Genomic DNA, 24,449 nt, shown 5'->3' on the forward strand with positions numbered 1-24,449 from the left:
GTGATTTATATTAAAAAAGATTTCTGCTTTTATAAGGGGTAGACCAAGGTCATTCCACGGGTGCCACCAGTAATTTGATATGACTTCTTTCAAAGCTCTGTGCAACGAGAGGCAGTGAAGATTTGTATTATGAGGTACGTAGCAATCCTGGTCCCAATTCAGTCAACAGGGAAACATACAGGTTAATCACAGCATATTGTTCCATCAGAGAGTCTTGCTGACTTAAACGCATCAACTTAGAAACTTCCATAAACATTAATAGATACTTATTTATCTATGTGCTAGTAATCCAATCAAGATCATTATTCATGATATTACTGAAATAACATGATTTTTCTACAAACAGTTTGATTTTCAACAGAATGAAATTTCTTGGAAAATTATGCACACCAAAGCCCTGAAATTCTGAAGATAAACTTGGCTTGCCATTGTAGTTCTCCATTCCGGTCTGTTCTGAACCTTTGGCCTCTCATATTGTTCCCAGGAAGCTGCATCCCCTTTTCTGATAAAGCATGGGGCTGCATTTACCTGAGGTAAGTAACCACAACACCAGTTGCAGCGAGCTCAAGTCAGCAAGGAAAGCAGGACGGATTTTTGATCATGATTACTTTGGTACTTTCTAGGCAGAGAAAATGCTTATATTAATGGTCTCTAAATAAAACTTCCTGTCAGAGAAAAGACTGAATTCAATAATTCCAAACATCCAGCCATTCCAGTTGCTATCAGAACTGCTCTTTTCTACATTTGAATCTAGAGGACAGATCTGTTTAACTATTCAATAAGATCACGACTGTACTGATTTTAATCTCAGCTCTGAATTCTTGTCTATCTGTGGCAACCTTTCACCTTCTCGATACCAAGAATTGATATATACTTTAAACATACTCTAAAGCTTCACTATCACCCCAGAGAATTACCTTCCACACCAGAAAACAAGTCCTGCATTCATGTTCTGTGTTTCAATGTGGGAAACCTTGCAGGCAATGGTCAACCTCTCCTAGTTTAGCTGTTAGTGTACATGGATATCAGGACAAATTCCCAGCCTCTTAATAATCATCCTATTAAGTTTCAAAGACCCGCAACTCCCTGTCTTAACCAGGTAGTCCCTTATTTTTTGAAAACAGTAACCCCTCACTGTACTTGTGCATATGATAATCGACGACTTGATGAAGATGAGAAGGAGGAGCAGGGTGACTAAAGGAATATTTAAATTTGGAAGCATCACCCATTAAGGTTTGTTATATTACTCATCTACTTTGTGGTGTGGACACAGAACACTTCAACTTCAACTTCAGAACACTTCCCACTTCAACTCTGCCTCTCATTCCCATCTAGATATGTCCATACATGGCCTCCTCTACTGCCATGATGAGGCCAAACTCCAGTTGGAGAAGCAACACCTCATCTACCATCTGGGTAGCCTCCAGCCTGGTGGTATGAACATTGAGTTCTCCAATTTCCGGTAATTCCCTCCCCCTCCCCCTTCCCCTATCCCAGGTCCCTCTCTGCCTCTCTTCCCTTTCAACTTTCTGCTTCTTTATCTCTACAGTTCTTTCATGCTTATCCCCTCCCCCCCTTTATCTTTCCTCTGATTGGTTTTCCTCCTGGTGCCTCTAGGCCCTACCCCCTCCCCTATCTGTATTACTGTGCTTCGGCCCTCTCTTCCGCCCCATTCCTGATGAAGGGTCTCGGGCCAAAACGTTGGCTACTCTTTTCTCACGGATGCTCCCTGACCTGCTGAGTTCTTCCAGCATTGTGTACGTATTTTTTGATCCACAGCATCTGCAGTTGTATTTTTGTGTTGTGACATAGAACATACTCTCCTGTAGGACTGTCCAAAACCATGGGTTATGCATATCAGTTAAGGAGCAACACACATAGGAACTGAAAGAACTCAGCAGCATCTATGGAGGGAAATGACCAGTCAACGTTTATCAGCTCTGAACACTGGAAAGAAAGGGGCGAGAGAGCCAGTATAACAAAGCTGAGAGGAAGGGGCAAGAGCTCATGGGTGCAATTTAGGATGGGATAGGCGAGTGAGAAGCTAATGAGGGAGGCAAGAGAGCGGGAATGATGAAATCTGGGAGGTGATAGGTGAAAGTGATAAAGGGCTGAAGAAGATGGAATCTGAAAGGAGAGGACTGTGGATTATGGAATAAATGGAAAGTGGGTTGGGAGCAGAGAGAATATCTTGTGGGTGTTGGGTAAATGGAGAGGTGGGGGAACGGAAAATGATTGATTGATGGGGGCCAGTCAGATCAGAATAATAGGGAAGTGACAGAGATTACTGGGTGTTATCAAAGTCAATGAAAAATATCAATGTCAATACTGTCAGATTGGACACTACCAAGGTGCAGTTTCTCTAATCTGCATCTCATCTAAACTTGGCAATGGAGGAGGCTGTGAACAGACATATCAGTGTGAGACTGTGAAGTGGAATTAGACTGGTTGGCCACTGTGAGATCCTAGCTGGTATGGCAGATGGAGTGAAGGTGGCTAATGAAGCAGTCCCCCAGTCTGCGTCGGGTTTCACTGTGGAAGAGGAATCTGAACTGTAGCAATGAATGCAATAAAAAACACCGATAGGTTTACATGTGACTGACTTGCCTCACGTGGAAGAACTGTTCAAGGCTCTGAAAATGTCAGGATGCTGTTCATTATTTAACACCATTATTCCCACAATCCTGACTGAGAAGTTGAAGAACCTGGGCCTCTATACCTCCCTCTGCAATTGGATCCTCAACTTCCTAACTAGAAAACCACAATCTGAGCAGACTGGTGATAACATATCCTCCTCGCTGATGATCAACATTGGCGCACCTCAGGGGTGTGTGCTTAGCCCACTGCTCTACTCTCTATATACACGTATGACTGTGTGGCTAGGCATTGTTCAAATACCATCTATAAATTTGCTGACTGCTACCATTGTTGGTAGAATTTCAGAAGGAGACAAGAGGGCGTACAGGAGTGAGATATGCCAACTAATGAAGTGGTGTCGCAGCAACAACCTGGTGCTCAACGTCAGTAAGACAAGGGAGCTGATTGTGGACTTCAGGAAGGGTAAGATGAAGGAACACATACCAATCCTCATAGAGGAATCAGAAGTGGAGAGAGTGAGCAGCTTCAAGTTCCTGGGTGTCAAGATCTCTGAGGATCTAACCTGGTCCCAACATATCGATATAAAGAAGGCAAGACAGCGGCTATCCTTTGTTAGGGGTTTTAAGAGATTTGGCATGTCAACAAATACACTCAAAAACTTCTATAGTTGTACCATGGAAAACATTTTGACAGGCTGCATTACTGTCTGGTATGGAAGGGCTACTGCACAGGACCAAAAGAAGCTGCAGAAGGTTGTAAATCTAGTCAGCTCCATCTTGGGCACTAGCCTAAAAAGTACCCAGGACATCTTTAGGGAGTGGTGTCTCAGAAAGGCAGCATCCATTATTAAGGACCTTCATCACCCAGGACATGCCCTTTTCTCACTGTTACCATCAGGAAGGAGGTACAGAAGCCTGAAGACACACACTCAGTGATTCAGGAACAGCTTCTTTCCTTCTGCCATCCAGTTCCTAAATGGACATTGAATCTTTGGGCACTACCTCACTTTTTTTTAATATACAGTATTTCTGTTTTTGCACTTTAAAAAAAATCTATTCAATATACATAATTGATTTACTTGTTTATTTATTATTATTATTATTTTCTCTCTGCTAGATTATGTATTGCATTGAACTGCTGCTGCTAAGTTCACAAATTTCACATCACATGACAGTGATAATAAACCTGAATCTGATTCTGAATGGTGGTGAGTAAGGAGGTGTAGTGCTTAGTTCTCTTGCAAGAATAAGTGACTGGATGGAGATTAGTGGGGAAGGAGGAGTGGTTAAAGAGTGTTTTTAGGAATTCTAGATAATCATCTTTAACCAGATAGTAATGTAGAACTTGCAATATATAATGAAGAAGAAGTAAACAAAACAATTACACTATACGTATATTGAATAGATTAAAAATCATGCAAGAAGCAAAAATAATATATATTAAAAAAGTGAAGTAGTGTTCACAGGTTCAATGTACTTTCAGGAATTGGATGGCAGAGGGGATGAATGAATAGATTAATCTTGCTGTTAAAATTTCATGTAGGGAAATATGAAATTAAACCACTAATGATGACATTGTAGTTTGTCTCATATTTATGACTGTCACAATATATTTTATTGATCAGTGCAAATAGTTTCACTGAAACTAAAGCTAACATATTGATGTCAGCACAAACAAAAAAAATTCTGCAGATGTTGGGAATCTAGAGCAATCCACACAAAATGCTGGAGGAATTCAGCAGCTCAGACAGCATTGATTTCAGGCTGAGACACATTTTCAGGTCTCCTTTGATGAGATGCTAAACAGTGATTCTGCAACCCAGTTCAAGGTGTTAAAAATTCCCTGCAAGTATTTACAGGGGTTCTGCCATCATTTATTCTTAAACTAGCACCAACAAAGAAAGGCCTTGTATGAATATTCACTCTACTAAGATTTGGTTATTATACTTTTGCACGCCACACTTCAGATTTTTCAACGTAGTACAAGTAATGTTTTCAGAATGTTTGAAGGATATGATGCTGTATAAATGGTCAGAGTACTTACAATCAAATCTATTGTCAGAGTGTGTTTTAAGTTCCTTAAAAATGTATGATAAAAAAATTTGAATCAGAATCAGATTTAATATCACCAGCATATATAATTAAATTTGTTGTCTTTGCAGCAGCAGTAAAATGCAATATACTGTATATTAATAGGAAAAAGGTGAATTACAGAACACACACACACATATATAAACAGTTAAATTAAATAAGTAGTGCAAAAATAGAAATAAAAAAGATGTGAGGTAGTGTCCATGGATTCAATATCCATTCAGAAATCAGATGACAGGGGGAAGAAAGTGTTCCTGAATCGTTGAGTGTGTGCCTTCAGGCTTCTGTACCTCTCTCCTGATGGTAGCAATGTGAACAATGTGACCTGGGTGATGGGTGTCCTTAATGATGGATGCTGTCTTTTTGAGCTCCTTGAAGATGTCCTGAATACTATGGAGGCCAGTGCCCATGATGGAGCTGACTATGCTTACAACTCTGTAGCTTATTTTGATCCTGTGCAGTCGACCACCAGACCAGACAGTGATGCAGTCAGCTGGTATGCTCTCCACGGCACATCTGTAGAAATTTGAGAGTATCTTTGGTGACATACCCAATACCCTCCAACTCTTAATGAAATATAGTCACTGTTGTGCTTTTTTAGCTCCATTGATATGTTGGGTCCAGGATAAATCCTCAAAGATATTGACACCCAGGGACTTGAAAATGATCATGTTTTCCACTCCTGATCCCTTTATGAGGACTGGTGTTTGCTCCCTCGTCTTACCCCATATGAAATCCACAATCAGTTCTTTGGTCTGACTGGTGTTGAGTAAGAGGTTGTCTTTGCATGCAGTTTAACCAAAAACTTCCACTGGAAATAATTTCCAAAGGACTTCTTGTTCAAAGAGACAATGTAATTATACTTGGTGCTTCTCTGGTCACTTTTACATATCCGGTAATGGGATTAAGATCAATCTAAAAGTACTAAGTTCCTGGGTTATATTTAATTGCTGTTTTTATTCAGTTGCTGTTTTTTGATGATTTCTTAGAACAACATGGTAACAATAAGCCAATAACCAGTAGGGCTACATTCAATTCAGCACTTAATCAACCTGTCACTAAAGTAATGCATGTTATGAACAGAACTCAAATGTTGATCAGCACTATTAGATTGCTAAGGCAGCTAAGATGATTCTAATAATATTGCTATACTTGCATTTATAAATTGCCTTATCAGTTTGCAGTGCACTTTAGACTACATTATTTTCTGAAGCACAGTGATTGCTGCTCTGTGGGTGGATAAACATGGCATGAATTTACACCAGGAATATCCCATACCTACTTATGAGTTCACACTCTAATTAGTGGCAAAAACAAAACCATTAAATAGTGCCATAATGTTACTAATGTCCCACACAAGTTTTAAAAGCAGCTACAACAAAAATGCCCGTGAGGATTTTGATTTAATGTATCAAGTGAGGAGTAAAATTCCATTTTTTTCATCCGCTCAACAATCTTGCTTCAATAAACAACGTTCAACAGAGGCAAATATCCCAAAGCACAACTACCAAAGATTTCACGTTAAACTACATGGAGATACAAGGAAGAGTAACCATGTTTCAATAAAGAGTCAAGAATGTGGACAGTCTGAAGGGAGGAAAGAAAAATAATTAGATCAGAAATTTAGAACTTTCTGACCACCAAATTTAGAAACCAAATCAGAAAATATCTTCTTACATCTTAGGAAAAGGACATAGTAAAAATTAAATTAAATAGCTTACCCATATAATAGGGGAGAGAATAATGTGGGCTAATGACTGGTGAATGGATTGTGCTACTGAGGTAACAGGGGACCACAGGCATGGAATGCAGCAGTCACAACAACTCCATCTTCAGGAGCTTCACTAATTGTGTTACAGTGGGCACCATTGTGGTAATAGAAAATTGGATGCAATAGGGTAGAGAGTCTGAATATAGATCCCCTCATTTCAATAAGAGGCTGCCAGCACCCCTGATAAAGAAAGTCATTGGTGTGTTGGAGAATGAGGGGAGATTTGACAGAGGTGTACAGGTAGGCTAAATGCAAGCATGCTATTTTTCACTGAGTTTGATGAGAATAGAACTAGAGATTATAGGTTAAGAGTGATATACTGAATGATATACTTAATAACATTAAGATGAAATACTTAATGAGAACCTGAGGGGGAATTTCTTCACCCAGAGGGTGGTGCGAGTGTGGAACGAGCTTCTAGCGAAAGTGGTGGATGTAGGTTTGATTTCAACATATAAAAGAAGTTTGGGCGACTACATGGATGGGAGGGCCATGGAGGACAAAGGTCCAGGTACAGGTCAATGAGACTAGGCAGAATAATAGTTCAACATGTACTAGATGGGCCAAAGGGCCTGCTTCTGTGCTGTAGGTCTTTATAATTCTGACTCGAGAGCAGAGAATGGCACAGAGGAATAAATAAGGCCTGTTGGCATTAGCTGGACATGTTGATAGTTACAGCCCCCAAATGACCAAGATGCCAGGTATCAGAGCACATGATGCAACCCATGATATCAGAGGTAACATGGAGTCTATAACCTGGACCAAACCTAGTGTACTTGTGTCCTACACTGCCCATTCAACAAGGATGTGTTCCACTTGGCACTGTGCATCAGTCGGCTTTCTAACAGAGTAAGTGTCAAGATGTTGCAGTTATCATTTGCAATACTGCTAGGGTAAGGATCAAGGACGCAGGGACTGGAAAGGCATTGTTCTCTTGTAGCAGAGGCTGTACCAGCTAAGTCAGGCTAAGTAAAAATTTCAGGCAATATCAATGTCTACAAAATAATCAGTTTCAATTTATTTAAGTTACATCATGCTTTTTGAAATAAATGCTTTGTTCTACTTATCAGATTGTGCATGGATTTACCAGTTTGAATCTCAGTAATTGTACCTTGGTCTTCAATGTTCAGATTCTTCAATAGCCACTGGACAATATCTGCACCTGTTAAAGTAAAACAGAAAGGAATGCTTGAATTATTGTCAACCAACTCAATTATGCCTATAGGTTCCACTTGAAAATATGATACAGAGTCATGCAGCAACTATCTATCATGTCTTTTTTTTTTTGCTTTGTTACATCAAAATATAACATCCATTCCAGAATCTGTGTTTTTCTGTTCATCATTTCATACATGATAGATGGGTCAGAAGGCATCTACTTGGGTTTGAATTTGGGAATGTAGTCACAGGTTAAAGATCAGCCAAGTGAAATTCATTTATACAGGAAGGAGATAGCTTTTGAACTCTATCTTGAGGGCCACGGATGCTCAGTTGTTGAATGTTTTTAAGATGGAGGTTGATAGGTGTTTGATCACTTTAAGCAATCAGAGGGCATTGGGAATGAAAAGGAAGATGGACCTCAAGCACAGCATCAACTATGAGCCATTAGCCCATACCCCACTCTAGCTTCCATTTCAAACCAATCGAGTCTACCTGAGTTAGTCCCATTTGCCTGCATCTGGTCCATAGACCTCAAAACTTTCCCTATCCATATTGTAATTGTACTTGTCTCTACCACTTTTTAAATGCTGTACTTGTACCTGCCTCTTCCACTTCATCTGGTAGCTCTGTCCATATATCCATTACCCTTTGCATGAAAACCTGTCCCTCAGGTTTCCTTTAAATCTTTTCCATTTTTCCTTAAAACTACACCCCCTAGTTTTAGACTCTAAAACTATTTAACATAAACTCCCTAATTTAAGCCCATCATGATTTTATAAATTCACCCCTCAACCTCCTTCACTCCTCAGAAAACAGCCCCACCCTATGCAGTCTCTCCTTCTAATAAAAGCTCACAGGTTCCAGCAACATCCTTGAGTTCTTTTCTGCTCCCCCACCCCTTCAGCTTAATCATATCCTTCCCAAAGTGTATTTACCAGAATTCTACACAATACTCCAAAAGTGGTCTAACCAACATTTTGTACGGCTCTAACATTTCTTGCATTCTGTGCTGACTAAGCAATAAGAGTGTACACTATGCCACCTTCAACACTCTGTCTACATATACCCTCACTTTCACAGAACTATGCACTTGTACCCGAAGGCCACAACTTTACTCAGAGACGTGCTTTTCACTCTGTATGTTCCGGCCTTAGTTTGAATTGCCAAAGTGAGCTAGTAAATGCCACCTACTATTTTCTTTGTTCACTTTCCCAGTTAAACTAGCATAACTTAGGACAACTTCCTTCACTGTCCACCAATTTTGATGTCATCCTCAAACTTGCTTATCATGCACACCTGCATTCTCAAACAAATTGTTGATATATATGACTAACAACATGGACCCAGCACCAACTCCTGTGGCACACCATGGGTCCCTGGGCCTCCAATCTGAAAAACAACACTCCACTTCCAGCTGCATTCAGACCAGCCTACCATGTGGGATCTTGTCAAAGGCATTGCTAAAGTCGGTGCAGACCATGCCATTGTCAATCCTCCTTGTCACCTAGCTTGTAAAGAAGGCCTTCTTGAATAAAGACACACCATTAGCCACCCTCCAGTCCTCTGGTACTGCATCCACAGATAACAATACAAAGATTACACATGTCCAAATCTGTGACTACATTTGTGAATTCCTAATTATTGTCCACATGTTCTGGACCCCAGCACAAACTTCAAATGCAACTTTGGCTTCCTTGATAATTGCCTCCAACTTCTTCCACTATCCAAATGGCTTGGGCATTCTTTTTGCTTATTCAGTCATTTTTGAGGCAAGGATGCTGCTGGCAGGGTCAGCATTTATTGACCAGCCCCAATTATCCATGAAAAGTGGTGGAACAGCCGCCGTTCCGCTGATAAAGTTGGGCAGGGAGCTCTAAGACTTGGACCAAGGAATCCCAATATGGGGTCCATGGACCCCTCGATTAATGGTAAGGCTCCATGGCATTAAAAAAAAGTTAGGAACCTCTGTCTTAGACCAAATGACATTAAAAGAATGGCAGCATATTTCTGGGAAAGAATGCTGTGCAACTTGGAGAGGAACTTACTGTGAATGGCGATTCCATTCATCTCTTACCATTGCTCTTTAACCCCAGTACATTTTGCAGATGGTAAACACTGTGGAGAGAATTAACATTCTGTGTGATGGATGGCATGGCAATAGATTGCACTTCTTTGTTTAGATGGTATTGACCTTCTTGAGAGATATTCCAGCTGCACTCATGCAGGCAAGTCACCTGCTGCTGAATTTTGGTCACTTTTCTGTGCAGAGGTCTTAGTAGATGTAATGACCACCTTGGAATTTACACAGACAACTCCCACATAAATCAGAGGCAGGTTAGTTCTGAGTTTAATCCCAGTTCAAGCACAAGCACATTCCTTTGTCTGTATTCTTCTGCAGAAGGCACTACAGTTTGCCTTGTACTTCTAAGTGCAGATGGAGCAATGATTTATAGTAGTATGGTTCCCTTACTGTTTCAGTTTCATGTTGACCTTTTAATGCATCCCAACATCTGATCTGCTTTACTCACTGCCTCTGAGCTGTTATGCAATTTAATGACGATCAGGAGACCAGATCTCTCCCCTTTTATGGATGCATTTTTCTGTCCACAGTTGCCCTGAAGGATGCCAGGTAGTGACACTCATAAAAGTAAGGCTTCACACATATATATTCTTCCAAAAGCTCAGTTTAACTCAGAAGGTGACACATCAGTTTCAATAACCGCCCACATTACTGCATAGCAATTGTATGAGAACTGTAAGTGTTCATTTTAAATAATAGGCTGATTACTAAAATCATCACAACATTCACTTTATTATTTCTTTCTTTCTGCCATGTTTTTATCATATATCCACATGGACTTCGTAATTCCTTTTTTTCTAATTAACACTAAATGATAAGCACAGGTTTAAAACTGCAAGATTCAAAGGATTAACCTCAACATATTTCATTTCCTGTAGTTTGCTCACCAGATTTGGTAAAAAGATGAATTTATTCATTTGCTGACACTTTCAAATAAACCTATAATTACAACATTTGGAAATTACGTAGCCACTGTTGGCTTGTCTCCACTTTGGGGCTCAAAATCATCAACCTGCTTTCTTCTTCCAAGAAAGGTCAGCTCAGCTTCAGGTTGTAAATTCTGTGTGTATATATATCCACACTGTTGGCAAAACCAGATGTCCTAAACATTGAGACACAAAAGAATGTGGATGCTGGAATCTGGAGTAACAAGCAAAGTGGTGGGGGAACTCAATGGGTCAGGCAGCATCTGTGGAGGGAAATGGGTGGTTGAAGTTTTGGATCGAGACCCTTCATCTAGAGTTGCAAGTTGTAAGTGCTGTTTTATGATACAGTAATCCAGTGCTTTTATGTTCATGCTTACTATTCCTATCTTTTATTAGAACATAGAACAGTACAGCACAGGAAAAGGCTATTTGGCCCACAATATTGTGCCGTACCAGCTAAAAGAAAATCAAAAACACCCAAACACCCATCCCTCCTAACTACACCATGTCCTCGTCCCTCCATTTTCCTTATGTCCATGTACCTATCCAGAGGTTTCTTAAGAGCCTCTAACGTAATTGCCACACCAAGCATCACATTCCAGGCATCCACACTTCTCTGATTAAAAGACTTAACCCTCACATCCCCCTCTTCACCTTCAATGTATGCCCTCTGGTATTAGAGGTTTCAACCCTGGGAAATAGATACGTTCTGTCCATTCTATCTATGCCTCTCATAATTTTGTATATCTCTGTCAGATCTCCTCTCAGCCTCTGGCACTCCAGAGAAAAACAATCCAAGCTTATCCTGCCTCTCATGATGGCACATGGCCTCTAAACCGGGCAGCATCCTGGTGAACCCCTTCTGAACCCTCTCCAAAGCCTCAACATCCTTCCTATAGTGTGTATGCAATACTCCAGATGTGGCCTAACTAGAGTTCAATAAATTTCCAGCATAACCTTCTGATTTTATTTTCTATTTAGAGAAACAGCATAGTTAAAGGCCTTTTCAGGCCAATGGGCCTATGTTGCCCAATTACACACGTGACCAATTAACCTACTAACCTATACACCTTTGGAATATGGGAGGACGCTGGAACATCTGGAGGAAATGCACGTGGTCACGGCGAGAACATACAAACTCTTTACAGTCAGAGGCGGGAAATGAACCTGAATTGCTGGCGCTGTAAAGCGTTATGTTAACTGCTACACTACTGTGTCGCCCCTGCATTGCATTTCTCGAATCTGAATTCCCCACTTGACTGGGATTTAGATTCACATCTCAGATCTATAAAGCAGTCAGTTAATCAATATGTTACCATACACAGCAGATTGTGTCTTTCAAAAATAATCTGTTTCAATAAGTATTTAATGCTAAATCATTCCCAGGTTGAGGGAAAAGAGTGAAGGAACACAAATGTCTAGATTGTTTAACAAAGAACTCTTTCTGTCTAGTCTATGATTCCAGTGGAAACTTTACACTATTATAAAATCAGTCATGAGAGAAAATCATCTGGGTAAAGTGATTCCGTTTGAATATCAGGATAGCAACAGCAGTTTACTGTCAAATTAAGGAACTGATATTGTGAAGACTAGCTGACATTGAACAAGCCAAACAAGATATTAAAATCAATTGGGTAAATTCTATGCAAAACATCATAGTCAGCCAGAATCACTGGTAATGTCCCAGGCCACACTTATGACCATGTTCCATGTTGCAGTTGCTGCAGTTGACATTGATATCCATGGCCAGGATGGTCTCATTTCTGTTCAGTTGTTGTGACTCCTGCTGAAAGAGTAAATGTCTCCTGTGGACAGAACTGCACCAGCTGTGGTGATCTCTTAAAGTCTCATAGCCAGTATCACTTAATCTGGATGGATGAGGCAGTGCTTTTCAGATAGTGTTTTAAAAGACACTTTAAAAAGAAGTAATGCATTGAAATAAATGGCTGCAAATATTGATTAAGTATAAAATGATCATGCTAATACTTCAACCTAAGGAATATAAAAACATCTTACAAAAGCCTTAAGAATAAATATCTATCTTGGAACATAAAGCTCAGTATTCAGATCAATATATTGAAAACAGAACAGACACAATGGAAACTTCAGAGACTTATTTTGGAATAAACTTTAGTTCTCACTACTACCATCGGCAGGAGGTATAGAGGCCTTAGAAACATAGAAACATAGAAAACCTACAGCACAATACAGGCCCTTCAGCCTATAAAGTTGTGCCAAACACGTCCCTGCCTTAGAAATTACTAGGCTTACCTATAGCCCTCTATTTTACTAAGTTCCATGTACCTATCTAAAAGTCTCTTAAAAGACCCTATTGTATCCGCCTCCACCACCATTGCCAGCAGCCCATTCCACACACTCACCACTCTCTGCATAAAAAACTAATGTTCCATACCACCAGATTTAGGGAGATTTATTACCCTACAAACATTAGGCTCCTGAACTGGGGTACATAGCTTCATTCACCTCTATTCTGAACCGATCAGACTCACTTTCAAAGATTCTTTACAACTGATGTTCTCAGTTCCATTATTTTTGTTTGCAGAGTTTGGCTTATTTTGCACATTAGTTGTTTGTTAGTCTTTTATGTATAGTTTTTTCCATAAAATTCTGATGTATTTCTTCAATTCCTGTAAATATTTGCAAGAAAGTGAATTACAAGATAGTGCATGGTAACCTATAAGTACTTTGATAATAAATTTATTTTGAACTTCTTTGTGACTCTCATCTCATAGTCATTATCCTGACATAGAAGCTTCAGTTTTGATCAGTGGTGGGGCAAGGATCCAGTATAAATGATGTGGACAACAGACATGGTGTAAGGTGGTCTAGAGGGGAGGTCACAGTTTCACCTGGAAATGATGGTTAACTTAATTTGCTGGGGTAAAATGGATCCTGCGGCACTGAGAAATAAACAAGGACTAAGCAATCCAGTTTTGAGGCATCTGCTCTTTGTAAATTACAGATAGTTAAAAACCTTTTGACTTACTGATGTAGTTCTCCTGGTACATTTTGTTAGAATGAACAAATTCTGTTAAAACTACAGTATTGTGTTTTTGCTTATACATTGTTATCATAGACAGAGCAACTTGCATATTGAAAATTAACCCTCTACAAATAACTATTAGTTCCCAGATGCAGGAACATGACTTCGCTCTCCTTCTATGGTAACTTTTAGACCATTTTACTGAAGGTTTGCCTATTCAGTTATTCCTCAGTCAAGAAAGCAGATTCATTGTCTGAAGTAAGCTTTTGCTAATATACAGTACATGCAGTACTCTTTCAGTCAACACATTGTGAGTTATGAATCTCTATTTAGTGAAGGAGGTTCAGTTCTATTTTTGGTATATGGAGCAGTTTTTATATTTTTTAAAAATAAGTCCATCTATAGGGAACCCTATTGTAAATTTCCAGATTGAACCCTTTAACGGCTCAGTTACACTGCTCTCCTTTACAGGCCTTGCTCCTGGTGGATTGACAGATTGCAAGATTAATGACTGTGATCTCATCACCACTGATTTATACTGGAGCAGCTCTCAGTCCGTTGCCAGGAAACTCTATCATCAATGTACGATACTGTTCCAATGCAATACACACACAAAATGCTGGAAGAACTCAGCAGCTCAGGCAACATCTATAGAAATGACTAAACAGTTGACGTATGAGGCCGAGACCTTTCATCGGTCCTGATGAAGGGTCTTGGCCTAATATGTCGATTGGATTTCCAGCATCTGCAAAATCACTTGTGTTTATGATTTACTGTTTCAATGTATTTCATTTTTTTTAAATTTTGGATGCTGCCAGGTAGACCTAACCCTGCCAGTCTTAACCCTCCCATCTTCCCATTTTTTTTTAATTACTCAAGCCTATTTATTTTGTTTTGTAAAATTAGCCAATGATATAAACGTAAAAGCCTGTGGCCTTTTTATATTCAGTTGATACTCTTTGTTAGCCTCCTGTTATAAAGTGTTAGAAATGTTTTGAATGTGAAATAATGTTTTCACTTGGCATAAGACCAGTTACAATTTCTAATTTTACAGATTTAATCACAACAGCAGATGCCTACCTCAGTTGGAAGCTTATTGAAACTTGACAACAGTTAATTACAATTCTTTGTTAAAAAAGCACATATTTAATTTTCACTTTCCCATTTGATTATGCACAAAGTGAATTAGTTTAATATAACATGTTTGCTTAACTCTTAACACTGATAGTCACAAGCTGTGACTGATTTTCACAGCAGACTTTGGTGTACAGATAAGCACCAGCCCTATTGTAATTGCCTGGCCAACATTGTAAATGTAAGCACCCCAATTTATTAGTGACCTTCATATGTGATGATTCGTGTCAAATTTTTGAAGAATGCTTGACTGTACAATGGGCATTAAATCCTTGAGCTTTAGTCAATTAACTTTTCATAGGATAGCTTAAAAACAGAATTGATATTGTTTTAGGCACTAAGATATTAATTTTGAACAGGTTGATGCCTCTGTTGGAGTGAACGTGGAGTGAAATAAGTGTTTATTGCCTAATATGTTGTCCAGCAGGCAGGAAACCAACAGGAAAGTTGTAACATAATCTCACTAAGATACTTCTACAGATGACTGAGTACATTGATGACAAATTTTGACAAACAAAAGCCAAGAACTGCAAGAGATTATCTGAACGAAGTCTTTAATACTGTGAATGGCTATAAAAGAATTTTTAAAAAATCGACGCAACCCTTCAACAGACCCACAAATCTTAATCTCACGCCTGTTAAACTTAGCTTTCCGTGATAGCCTACTGCTGAATTAAACATGTATTTGTTTATTTCTGTGAACCTTTTCCACAAGCTGTTAGTGCTTTTCCAGTATCCATCTTTCCAAATGACAAGTACAATTACCAGGTCAATTGCAAGTCATAAATGGTAGGCATTATTTGAATGTACAATGTGATAAATCTGAGCCTTATAAGTTTTAGTGGGACGCTGAGGGGCTTACACTGAGATTTACAGAATGCATGCATAAGAGGAAGAGAAAAGAATGGATCAGGTCATCAGATTTCTGCCATGCCCTGGCCAAGTGAGAGAGGGAATGGCTGAAACCTCGAGACCTCTAGACCACCTATGAAGATAGGTCTCGAGGTTTCCAGTATCTGTGGAATCTCTTGTGTCAGCACCTATGAAGCTCTCCTCAGTGAAAGGGAAATTTAGCCATGATGTAGAAAATTCTGCCTCCAAGTTTTGTGAGGTCATCACAAGTCAAACCACTTGCCTGTATGAAACTAACGCCAATGACAAACAAGGAAGTTGGCAGTGTCTGGGAGAAAGCACCCAATCCATCACACGGTAACTAGTGTGTGTTCTATCCAAATAATATACCACAATAACTTGCCAAGATTTGTTTTAGAATCTCTCCTGAGACAGTGACCTCTACAGTCTTAAAGGACAAGGGCAGGCTGTTGTTTGTAAGTTCCTCTTCCAACACTGCTCAGTCCAGGGTTGGAAATAAATCACCATTCCTTCACTTTGCTGCGTGTCCTGATGTTCTCTAGCCCAAAGCACTGAGGGACCACCTTCACCAGTAGGACTGCAGCAGTTCAAGGATTACAACTCATCACCACCTTTACAAGGGCAGATAAAGCTGGGCAATAAAGACTTTTTTTTACCAATACCACAGAAAAAATGAAAAGAAATATCCTGTGGAGTTAACTACATCATGGGAACCAACCACCCCTCTGTTGTCTCTGGATATTTATCTCTCTGCCTTAGTAATGCAGCCAACATAATCAATGACCCCAGGCATTCTCTCTTCTCCGCTCTGCTATTGGGAAAAAGCCTAATACAGGTGCCTACCAGGTTCAGTGACAGCTTCTATCCCTCTGTCATCAGACTCTTGAGAAGACCTCTTGTATAAGTTGGACTCTGTACCTCATAATGATGTTGCACTTCATCATTTACCTTCATTAGACTTACTAGTAGCCTTTACACTTTATTCTGCATTCAGTTATTGTTTCACCTAGATCTACCTCAATACATTCTGTTCTGTTCGAACAGAATGCAAGACAAACTTCTCACTGTATCGTGGTAGATGTGACAATAACAAACCATTACCTGTAATGTACCAATACTGAAGTTGTAGCAGGGCCCTTTGTGATGGTGGCTGAAACAAGCTTAGACAGTCACTATTCAGGAGTTGGTTGCCATCTTGCCAATTATCAAAGAAGGCCTGGATTGTGAGGTCCAAATCATTTAATCACTCCTCTATTGTTCACTTTGGAACAATATCAATATCCTTCGACCCTGCAAGAAGACGAATCTCAAGGTCTATACAGTATGTAGTATATACTTTGATAATAACTGTATTTGGAAATTTGACCTTTGCTATTCCTTCTGAGTAAGATAACATGTTTGCCATCCTGACATTCCATCCCTCTTCCTGTGCATGTGACAGAGTCAGGAAGCCAGTTGAGCCAGATAGCTGAGCCATTGCTGAAATTTTGTCGTCCACAGCCAACCCTTCAGGGCAGCTCTTCTCAAAATGGCCTGCTAAAGCCAGTTTCAGGAACCTTGACTGGATAAGAAGCAGACTTCCACCTCCCATGTTTTAGATGCCTAAATTTGTAATAGCTCTGAATTAATCAAGGCAGTAATTAATGCAAAGACTGGAGCTCTGCAACAAAGTGCATTTTTATTTCTATATTGATTTGATAATTGATATCCAATCAGGCACCAAAGTCCTGTCCCTTGTTTCTCTGCATTAGTATTGGTTAAGTAGGCCAGGTAATATCTTTGACGTTCTGAGGTTGGCAGCCTGCCCCTGCATTTCTAATAACCAGCACTGTTTATTGTTCTTGTGTTAAAATGCTTTTGTGAGATTATGGTGGGGAGTTCCAGTTCGTTTATTCTTACATTTTAGCTTGGGTTAGACAGTTATTTGCTTGTGTATTTGTGGGTCACCCTAACTGTAACCAGATGTGTGATGGTCACCCCCGTTGGTGTGAGACGGGTTGGGTTCACTCTCCGGGTCATGGTGCCCGGTCTGTTTTGTCTCTATCACAATAAAATGGTTGTTGAGTTAAAAAGCTTCCTCGTCTGTCATTATGGACCAACACCACAATATTATATCCATGGCAACATCTTGAGATCTCGACAACATTCACCAGAACAGATGAGCAATGCCTAATAGTAATAGAAAGTACAATGAGGATGATTTAACCAGAATATTTATTGATAATGAGAATAGCTGGTAGGTTTTATAAGCATATTCAGTTCTTACTTCTCAATATCTCCCTTTATGGAGATCTGCCATTGCAATTGACTCCTTTGCAGCCAGAGTCACAAAGAAGATTATGGAGTATCTGGAGCCTCCATTAGGCTCCAATTGTGACAGAATTATGCCTGCACATTCAGATGATTCCAGTGGCATTCCCAGCCAGAGGCTTGGGTTTGGCTCTCATTGGCTTCATTTTGCATCTTAAAGCAGTTTTCTGACTCATATTGTATACTTAGGGGATATTCCCTGACCCATTGGTCTGGGTTGAAGAGAAGGGTGATTCAGGACTGGAGCTCGATAAAAGCATCACTGTGAATAGCAGAGCATTGTGCATAGATCTGTGTGTGTTCTACATCATTACTCACCAGCAGCTCTCTCACTGAATGGCAGGTCTGGCATCTACTGAGCTTCAGTGTCTGCTCAACTAGACATGTCCAAAATGCTGTAAATGACTCTGCTTCCACCACCCACTCAAGCAGGGCATTCCCTGTACTCACTGCTCTCTGGGTGGAAAAAAACTCAGATCTTCTCTAAACATCTTACTACTTATACTAAATCAAGTCAAGTCAAGTCAAGCTTATTGGCATTTCGACCATAAACTGCTGATACAGTACACAGTAAAAACGAAACAACGTTCCTCCAGGACCCTGGTGTTCCATGAAACAACACAAAACTACACTAGACTATGTGAGACAGCACAAGGCTACACTAGACTATGTAAGACAACATAAAAACTGCACTAGACTCCAGAGCTGCACAGGACTACATAAATTGCACAAAACAGTGCAGGCAGTACAATAATTAATAAACAAGACAATAAGCACAGTAGAGGACAAATTACAATATGATAATAAATGCTGTAGATGTCAGTCTAGACTAAGTATTGATGAGTCTGATGGTTTGGGGGAAGAAACTGTTGCACAGTCTGGTTGTGAGAATCTGAATGCTTCAGTACCTTTTGCCAGATGGCAGCAGGGAGAAGAGATTGTGTGAGGGGGCATGTGGGGTCCTTCACAATGCCATTAGCTTTGCAGGTGCAGCGTGTGGTGTAAATGTCTGTAATAGCAGGAAGAAAGACCCCAATGATCTTCTCAGCTGACCTCACTATCCGCTGCAGGGTCTTGCAATCCGAGACAGTGGAATTCCTGAATCAGGCAGTGATGCAGCTGCTCAGGATGCTCTCGATACATCCTCTGTAGAATGTGGTGCAGATGGGGGGGGGTGGTGTGAAATAGACTTTTCTCAGCTTTTGCAGAAAGTAGAGACGCCGCTGGGCTTTCTTGGCTATGGAGCTGGTGTTGAGGGACCAGGTGAGATTCTCCACAAGGTGAACACCAAGAAATGTGGTGCTCTTAACAATCTCAATGGAGGAGCCATTAATGTTCAGTGGAGAGTGGTTGCTCTCCTGAAGTCAACAACCATCTCTTTCATTTTGTTCACATTCAGAGACAGGTTGTTGGCTTTGCACCAGTTCGTTAGCCGCTGCACCTCATCTCTGTATGCTGACTCATCATTCTTGCTGATGAGACCCACCATGGTTTATGATCTCTTTACAAACTGTACTCCTGAAAAACTAATCTAGCCTTTTATTAAACTGAAATATCCTCTCCTTCTTCTCCGAAATGAAATACAACATCCTGGTGAATCTTCTCTGCATCCTCTCCAAAACTGCCATATACTTCCCACAGTGTGCTGACCACAACTGCATGGAGTATACTTCAGTTAAGATCTGGCCAATGATTTATTAATGTGGAGCATACTGCCATGTCCATTGTGCTCAAAGTCAGAGTAAAAGTAACTTTTATTATTGAAGTACATATGTCACCACACAAAACCCTGAGATTCATTTTCCCACCGGCATACTCAGCAAATCTGTAGAATAGCAATTATAACAGGATCAATGAAAGATCAACTAGAGGGCAGCAGACAACAAACTGTGCAAATGAAAATATAAATAAATAGCAATAATAACAAAAGCATGAGATAATGAGACAGAATCCTTAAAGTAAGATCATTAGTTTTGGGTAACATCTCAATGATGGGGTAAGAGGGTGTAGTTATCCCCTTTTATTCAAGAGCCTGATGGTTGAGGAGTAGTAACTGTTCTTGAACCTAGTGGTGTAAGTCCTGAGGCTCTTGTACCTTCTACTTGATGGCAGAAGCAAGAAGAGAGCATGGCCTAGGTGGTGGGGATCTCTGATGAGGAATGCTGTTTTCCTTTGACAGCATTTCATGTTGATGTGCTTAGTGGCTTTACCCATGATGTGCTGGACTGAATCCATCACCTTTTGTAGGATTTTCCATTCAAAGCCTTTAGTGTTTCCATACCAGGCCATGATGCATCCAGTCAATATACTCTCCACTCCATGCCTATAGAAAATGCCAAAGTTTCAGGTCATGCTGAATCTCCACAGATTCCTAGGGAAGTAGAGACATCACTGTGCCTTTTTTGCAATTGTACTTATGTGCTGTGTCCATGACAGATCCTCCAAAATAGTAACACTCAGGAGTTTAAAATTGCTGAGCCTCTGAACCTCAGATCCTCCAATGAGGACTGGGTCATGGGCCTCTGGCTTCCCACTCCTGAAGTCTCCAGTCAGTTCCTTGGTCCTGCTGACATTGTGAGAGGTTGTTGTTATGACACCACTCAGCCAAATTTCAATCTCTCTCTTGTACTCTGATTCATCACCACCTTTGATTTGGCCTATGACAGTAGTATTGTCAGGAAACTTGAATCTGGTATTGGAGCTGTGCTTAGCCATACAGTCATAGGTGTAAAGTGAGGAGAGCAGGTGGGGGGGCTAAGCACACAGCTTGTGGTGCACCTGTGCTGATGCAGATTGTGAAGGAGATGTTGTTTCCAGTCCAAACTGGCTGGAGCCTACAAGTGAGGATGTCTGGGATCCAATTACACAAGGAGGTATTGATGGAACTTATTGATTAGCTTTGAGCGGGTTATGGTATTGAATGCTGAGCTGTAATCAGTAAAGAGCATCCTGATATACCGTATGCATCTTTGCTGTCCAGATGTTCCAGGGTTGAGTGAAGAGCCAACCAGATGGCATCTGCTGTGGACCTGTTGCTCTGGTGGGTGATTTTCTGACTACTGAAGTCTGGTATCCCATTTGCCTTTTTTTCCAACCATGTTATCTATCTCCTCTGACAATTTCAAGGGCCTTTGGACTTGCATTTCAAGGTCCCTCTGTTCCTCAATATTCCCCATGATCTTATCTTTCATGGTGCATGTCCTAGCCTTATCTTTGTTCCCAAAAAGCAACACCACATTAACAGGATTAAGTTCCATCTGTCATTTTGTAGCCCATTTCACTAACACACACATACCACCCTGGAGCCCAAGACTGTCCTTTTAGTCTACAGGGGAGTGAGTCGCCTATACATGTTCCTATTTGCATGTTTTTGTGTTTATCTTCTTGTCTTAAAGTTGCAGGTTTCTGGAATCATCCCTTACAGTTGCCAATCTCAGACAGAACAGTAAACCTATGCAGCCAAAGCAAATATTACCCAGGGTAGATATTGTACCCTGCCATCAAAACACAGAAGTTCATCTGTCAATATCTGCTCATACAGCAGTATGGCAGTGGGGTCGGTGGGGGAGGGGTGAGCTGCTGCATGATATAGGAATTACGGGATCAATCTTAAAAAGATATCACTTGCAAGCATTTAAATACAATTTATCCTAATGCACCAGCTGTTGAAAACTATTATGGAGCGGGAATGGTATGTTGCCTCCCTGGTGCCGGGGTCCGAGACATCTCAGATCAGGTGCAGGTTATTCTCGAGAGGGAGGGCAAGAACCCAGATGTTGTGGTCCATGTAGGGACCAACGACATGGGTAGGATGAGTGAGGGGGTCCTGCATAGTGAGTTCAGGGAGTTAGGTGCGAAGCTGAAGGGCAGGACCTCCAGGGTAACAATCTCAGGATTGCTACCTGTGCCAAGTGCGAGTGAGGCAAGGAACAGAAGGATTATACAGATTAATACGTGGCTGAGAGGATGGTGCAAGAGGGAGGGCTTCAGGTTTTTAGATAATTGGTCTTTGTTCCAGGGAAGGTGGGATCTGTTCCAACGGGATGGTTTACACCTGGACTGGAGCGGTACTAACATTCTTGCGGGAAAGTTTGCTAGTGCTACTCGGGGGGGGGGGGGGGGGGGTTAAACTAAATTTTCAGGGGGCAGGGTCCAGAATGTGTGAGAAGATAGCGAGATTTAGAATAAAGGACAGGTGGGGACTACATGGTTCCGGAATATTAAGTTTGTAGTAGAGAAAGGTGAGGCAGAACAAGTGATAAGGAGGGCACATGTACAGAGGGATGGTCTGATGGAACATGGAGTTAAATGTGCAGAAAGAATAAGTAAATTTAGGAAGGACAACAAAATTCTAAGGGCGTATATCCCGCTGGGAGTTCGGGGAGCTGGGTTGAGCACAAAAGGCAGCGATTTAAACAGAGAGAGGAGAAATGGGCTAAAAATTCTATATCTGAATGCACGAAGTGTCAGAAATAAGGCAGATGAGCTTGAAGCTCAGGTGTGAATGGGTAACTAAGATGCTGTTGGGATAACGGAGACAAGGCTGCAGGGAGATCAGACCTGGGAAATGAATGTACAAGGGTATACGTACTATCGTAGGGACAGAAATGTGGGCAGAGGGGGTGGGGTGGCCCTGTTGCTGAGGATTGAGATTCAGTCCTTTGCAAGGGGGGATATAGGATCAGGAGAAGTAGAGTCTGTGTGGATAGAACTGAGGAACAGCAAGGTCAAAAAGACCCTAGTGGGTGTTGTCTACAGGCCCCCAAACAGTAGCATGGATATTGGGTGCAAGTTGAATAGGGAGTTAACATTGGAGTGTGGCAAAGGTAATGTCGCAGTAGTTATGGGGGATTTCAACATGCAGGTGAACTGGGAGAATCAGGTTGGTGCTGGACCCCAGGATAAGGAGTTTGTAGAGTGCCTACGGGATGCATTCTTGGAACAGCTTGTACAAGAGCCAATCAGGGACAAGGCTATTCTGGATTTAGTGTTGTGTAATGAACAGGATTTGATAAGCGATCTCGCAGTAAAGGAGCCATTAGGAGGTAGTGATCATAATATGATAAGTTTTTATCTGCAATTTGAGAAGGATAAGGGCAGCTTGGAGGTGTCAGTGTTGCAGTTGAACAGGGGAGACTATGGAGCCTTGAGGGAGGAGCTGGCCAAAGTTAACTGGACGGATATCCTAGCAGAAAAGACAGTGGAACAGCAATGGCAGGTGTTCTTGGGAATAATGCACAAGGTGCAAAATCAGTTCATCCCCCAGAGAAGGAAGGATTCAAAGGGGGGAAAGGGGCCACAGTGGTTGACAAAGGAAGTCAGAGATTACATAGCACTAAAAAAAGGAAGTATGACAGAGCTAAAGTGAATGGGAGGACAGATGATTGGGAAATTTTTAAGGAACAACAGACCTTAACTAAAAAGGCAATACGGGGAGAAAAAATGAGGTACAAACACAAGCTAGCCAGGAATATAAAGGAGGATAGCAAAAGATTTTTTTAGGTATGTGAAGAGAAAGAAGATAGTTAAGAACAATGTTGGATCCTTGAAGAATGAATTGGGTGAAATTGTTATGGAAAACAGAGAAATGGCAGAAAAATTTATTAAGTACTTTAGATCTGTCTTCACTAGGGAAGACGCAAGCAATCTCCTAAATGTATGGATGGGCCAAGGACAGAGGAAATGAAACAGATTGACATTCAGAAGGAAACGGTAATGAGAAGACTGATGGGACTGAAGGCTGACAAATCCCCAGGTCCAGATGGTCTGCATCCTAGGGTACTAAAGGAACTGGCTCTGGAAATTGTGGATGCAATGGTAATCATTTTCCAATGTTCCTTAGATTCAGGATCAGTTCCTGAGGATTGGAGAATGACTAATGTTATCCCACTTTTGAAGAAAGGAGGAAGGGAGAAAACAGTCCTGTCAGCCTAACATCAGTAGTGGGGAAGATGCTAGAGTCCATTAATAAAGATGAAATAGTGGCATATCTAGATAACAGTGATAGGATTGGGCTAAGCCAGCATGGATTTACAAAGGGCAAATCATGCTGGACTAATATATTGGAGTTTTTCGAAGATGTAACCAGGAAGTTAGACAAGGGAGATCCAGTGGATGTAGTGTACCTCGATTTTCAGAAGGCATTTGATAAGGTCCCACATAGGAGATTGGTGGGTAAAATCAGTGCTCAGGGCATCGGGGGGAAGGCATTGACATGGATAGAAAACTGGTTGGCAGATAGAAAACAAAGGGTAGCGGTGAATGGGTGTTTCTCGGAATGGCAGGTGGTGACTAGTGGGGTGCCACAGGGCTCGGTATTGGGACCACAGCTGTTTACCATTTACATCAATGATTTAGATGAAGGCATTGAGAATAACATCAGCAAGTTTGCTGATGATACTAAGCTGGGTGGCAGTGTGACATGTGATGAGGATGTTAGGAGAATTCAGGGTGACTTGGATAGGCTGGGTGAGTGGGCAGATACTTGGCAGATGACGTTTAA

General features: G+C 40.9%; 1 protein-coding gene across 1 annotated transcript in view; it reads right to left on the reverse strand.

Moving 5' to 3' along the window:
- The window catches only part of LOC132403321 (regulator of G-protein signaling 7), a 469,317-nt gene that overhangs the window by 123,009 nt on the left and 321,859 nt on the right, over nt 1–24,449 (reverse strand). Inside the window, exon 3 of the mRNA XM_059986772.1 lies at nt 7,571–7,621. Coding sequence (XP_059842755.1) covers nt 7,571–7,621 — 51 coding nt within the window. The remainder of the gene's footprint in view (nt 1–7,570; nt 7,622–24,449) is intronic.

The sequence above is a fragment of the Hypanus sabinus genome, chromosome 12, assembly GCF_030144855.1.
Source record: "Hypanus sabinus isolate sHypSab1 chromosome 12, sHypSab1.hap1, whole genome shotgun sequence".
Lineage (NCBI taxonomy): Eukaryota > Metazoa > Chordata > Chondrichthyes > Myliobatiformes > Dasyatidae > Hypanus > Hypanus sabinus.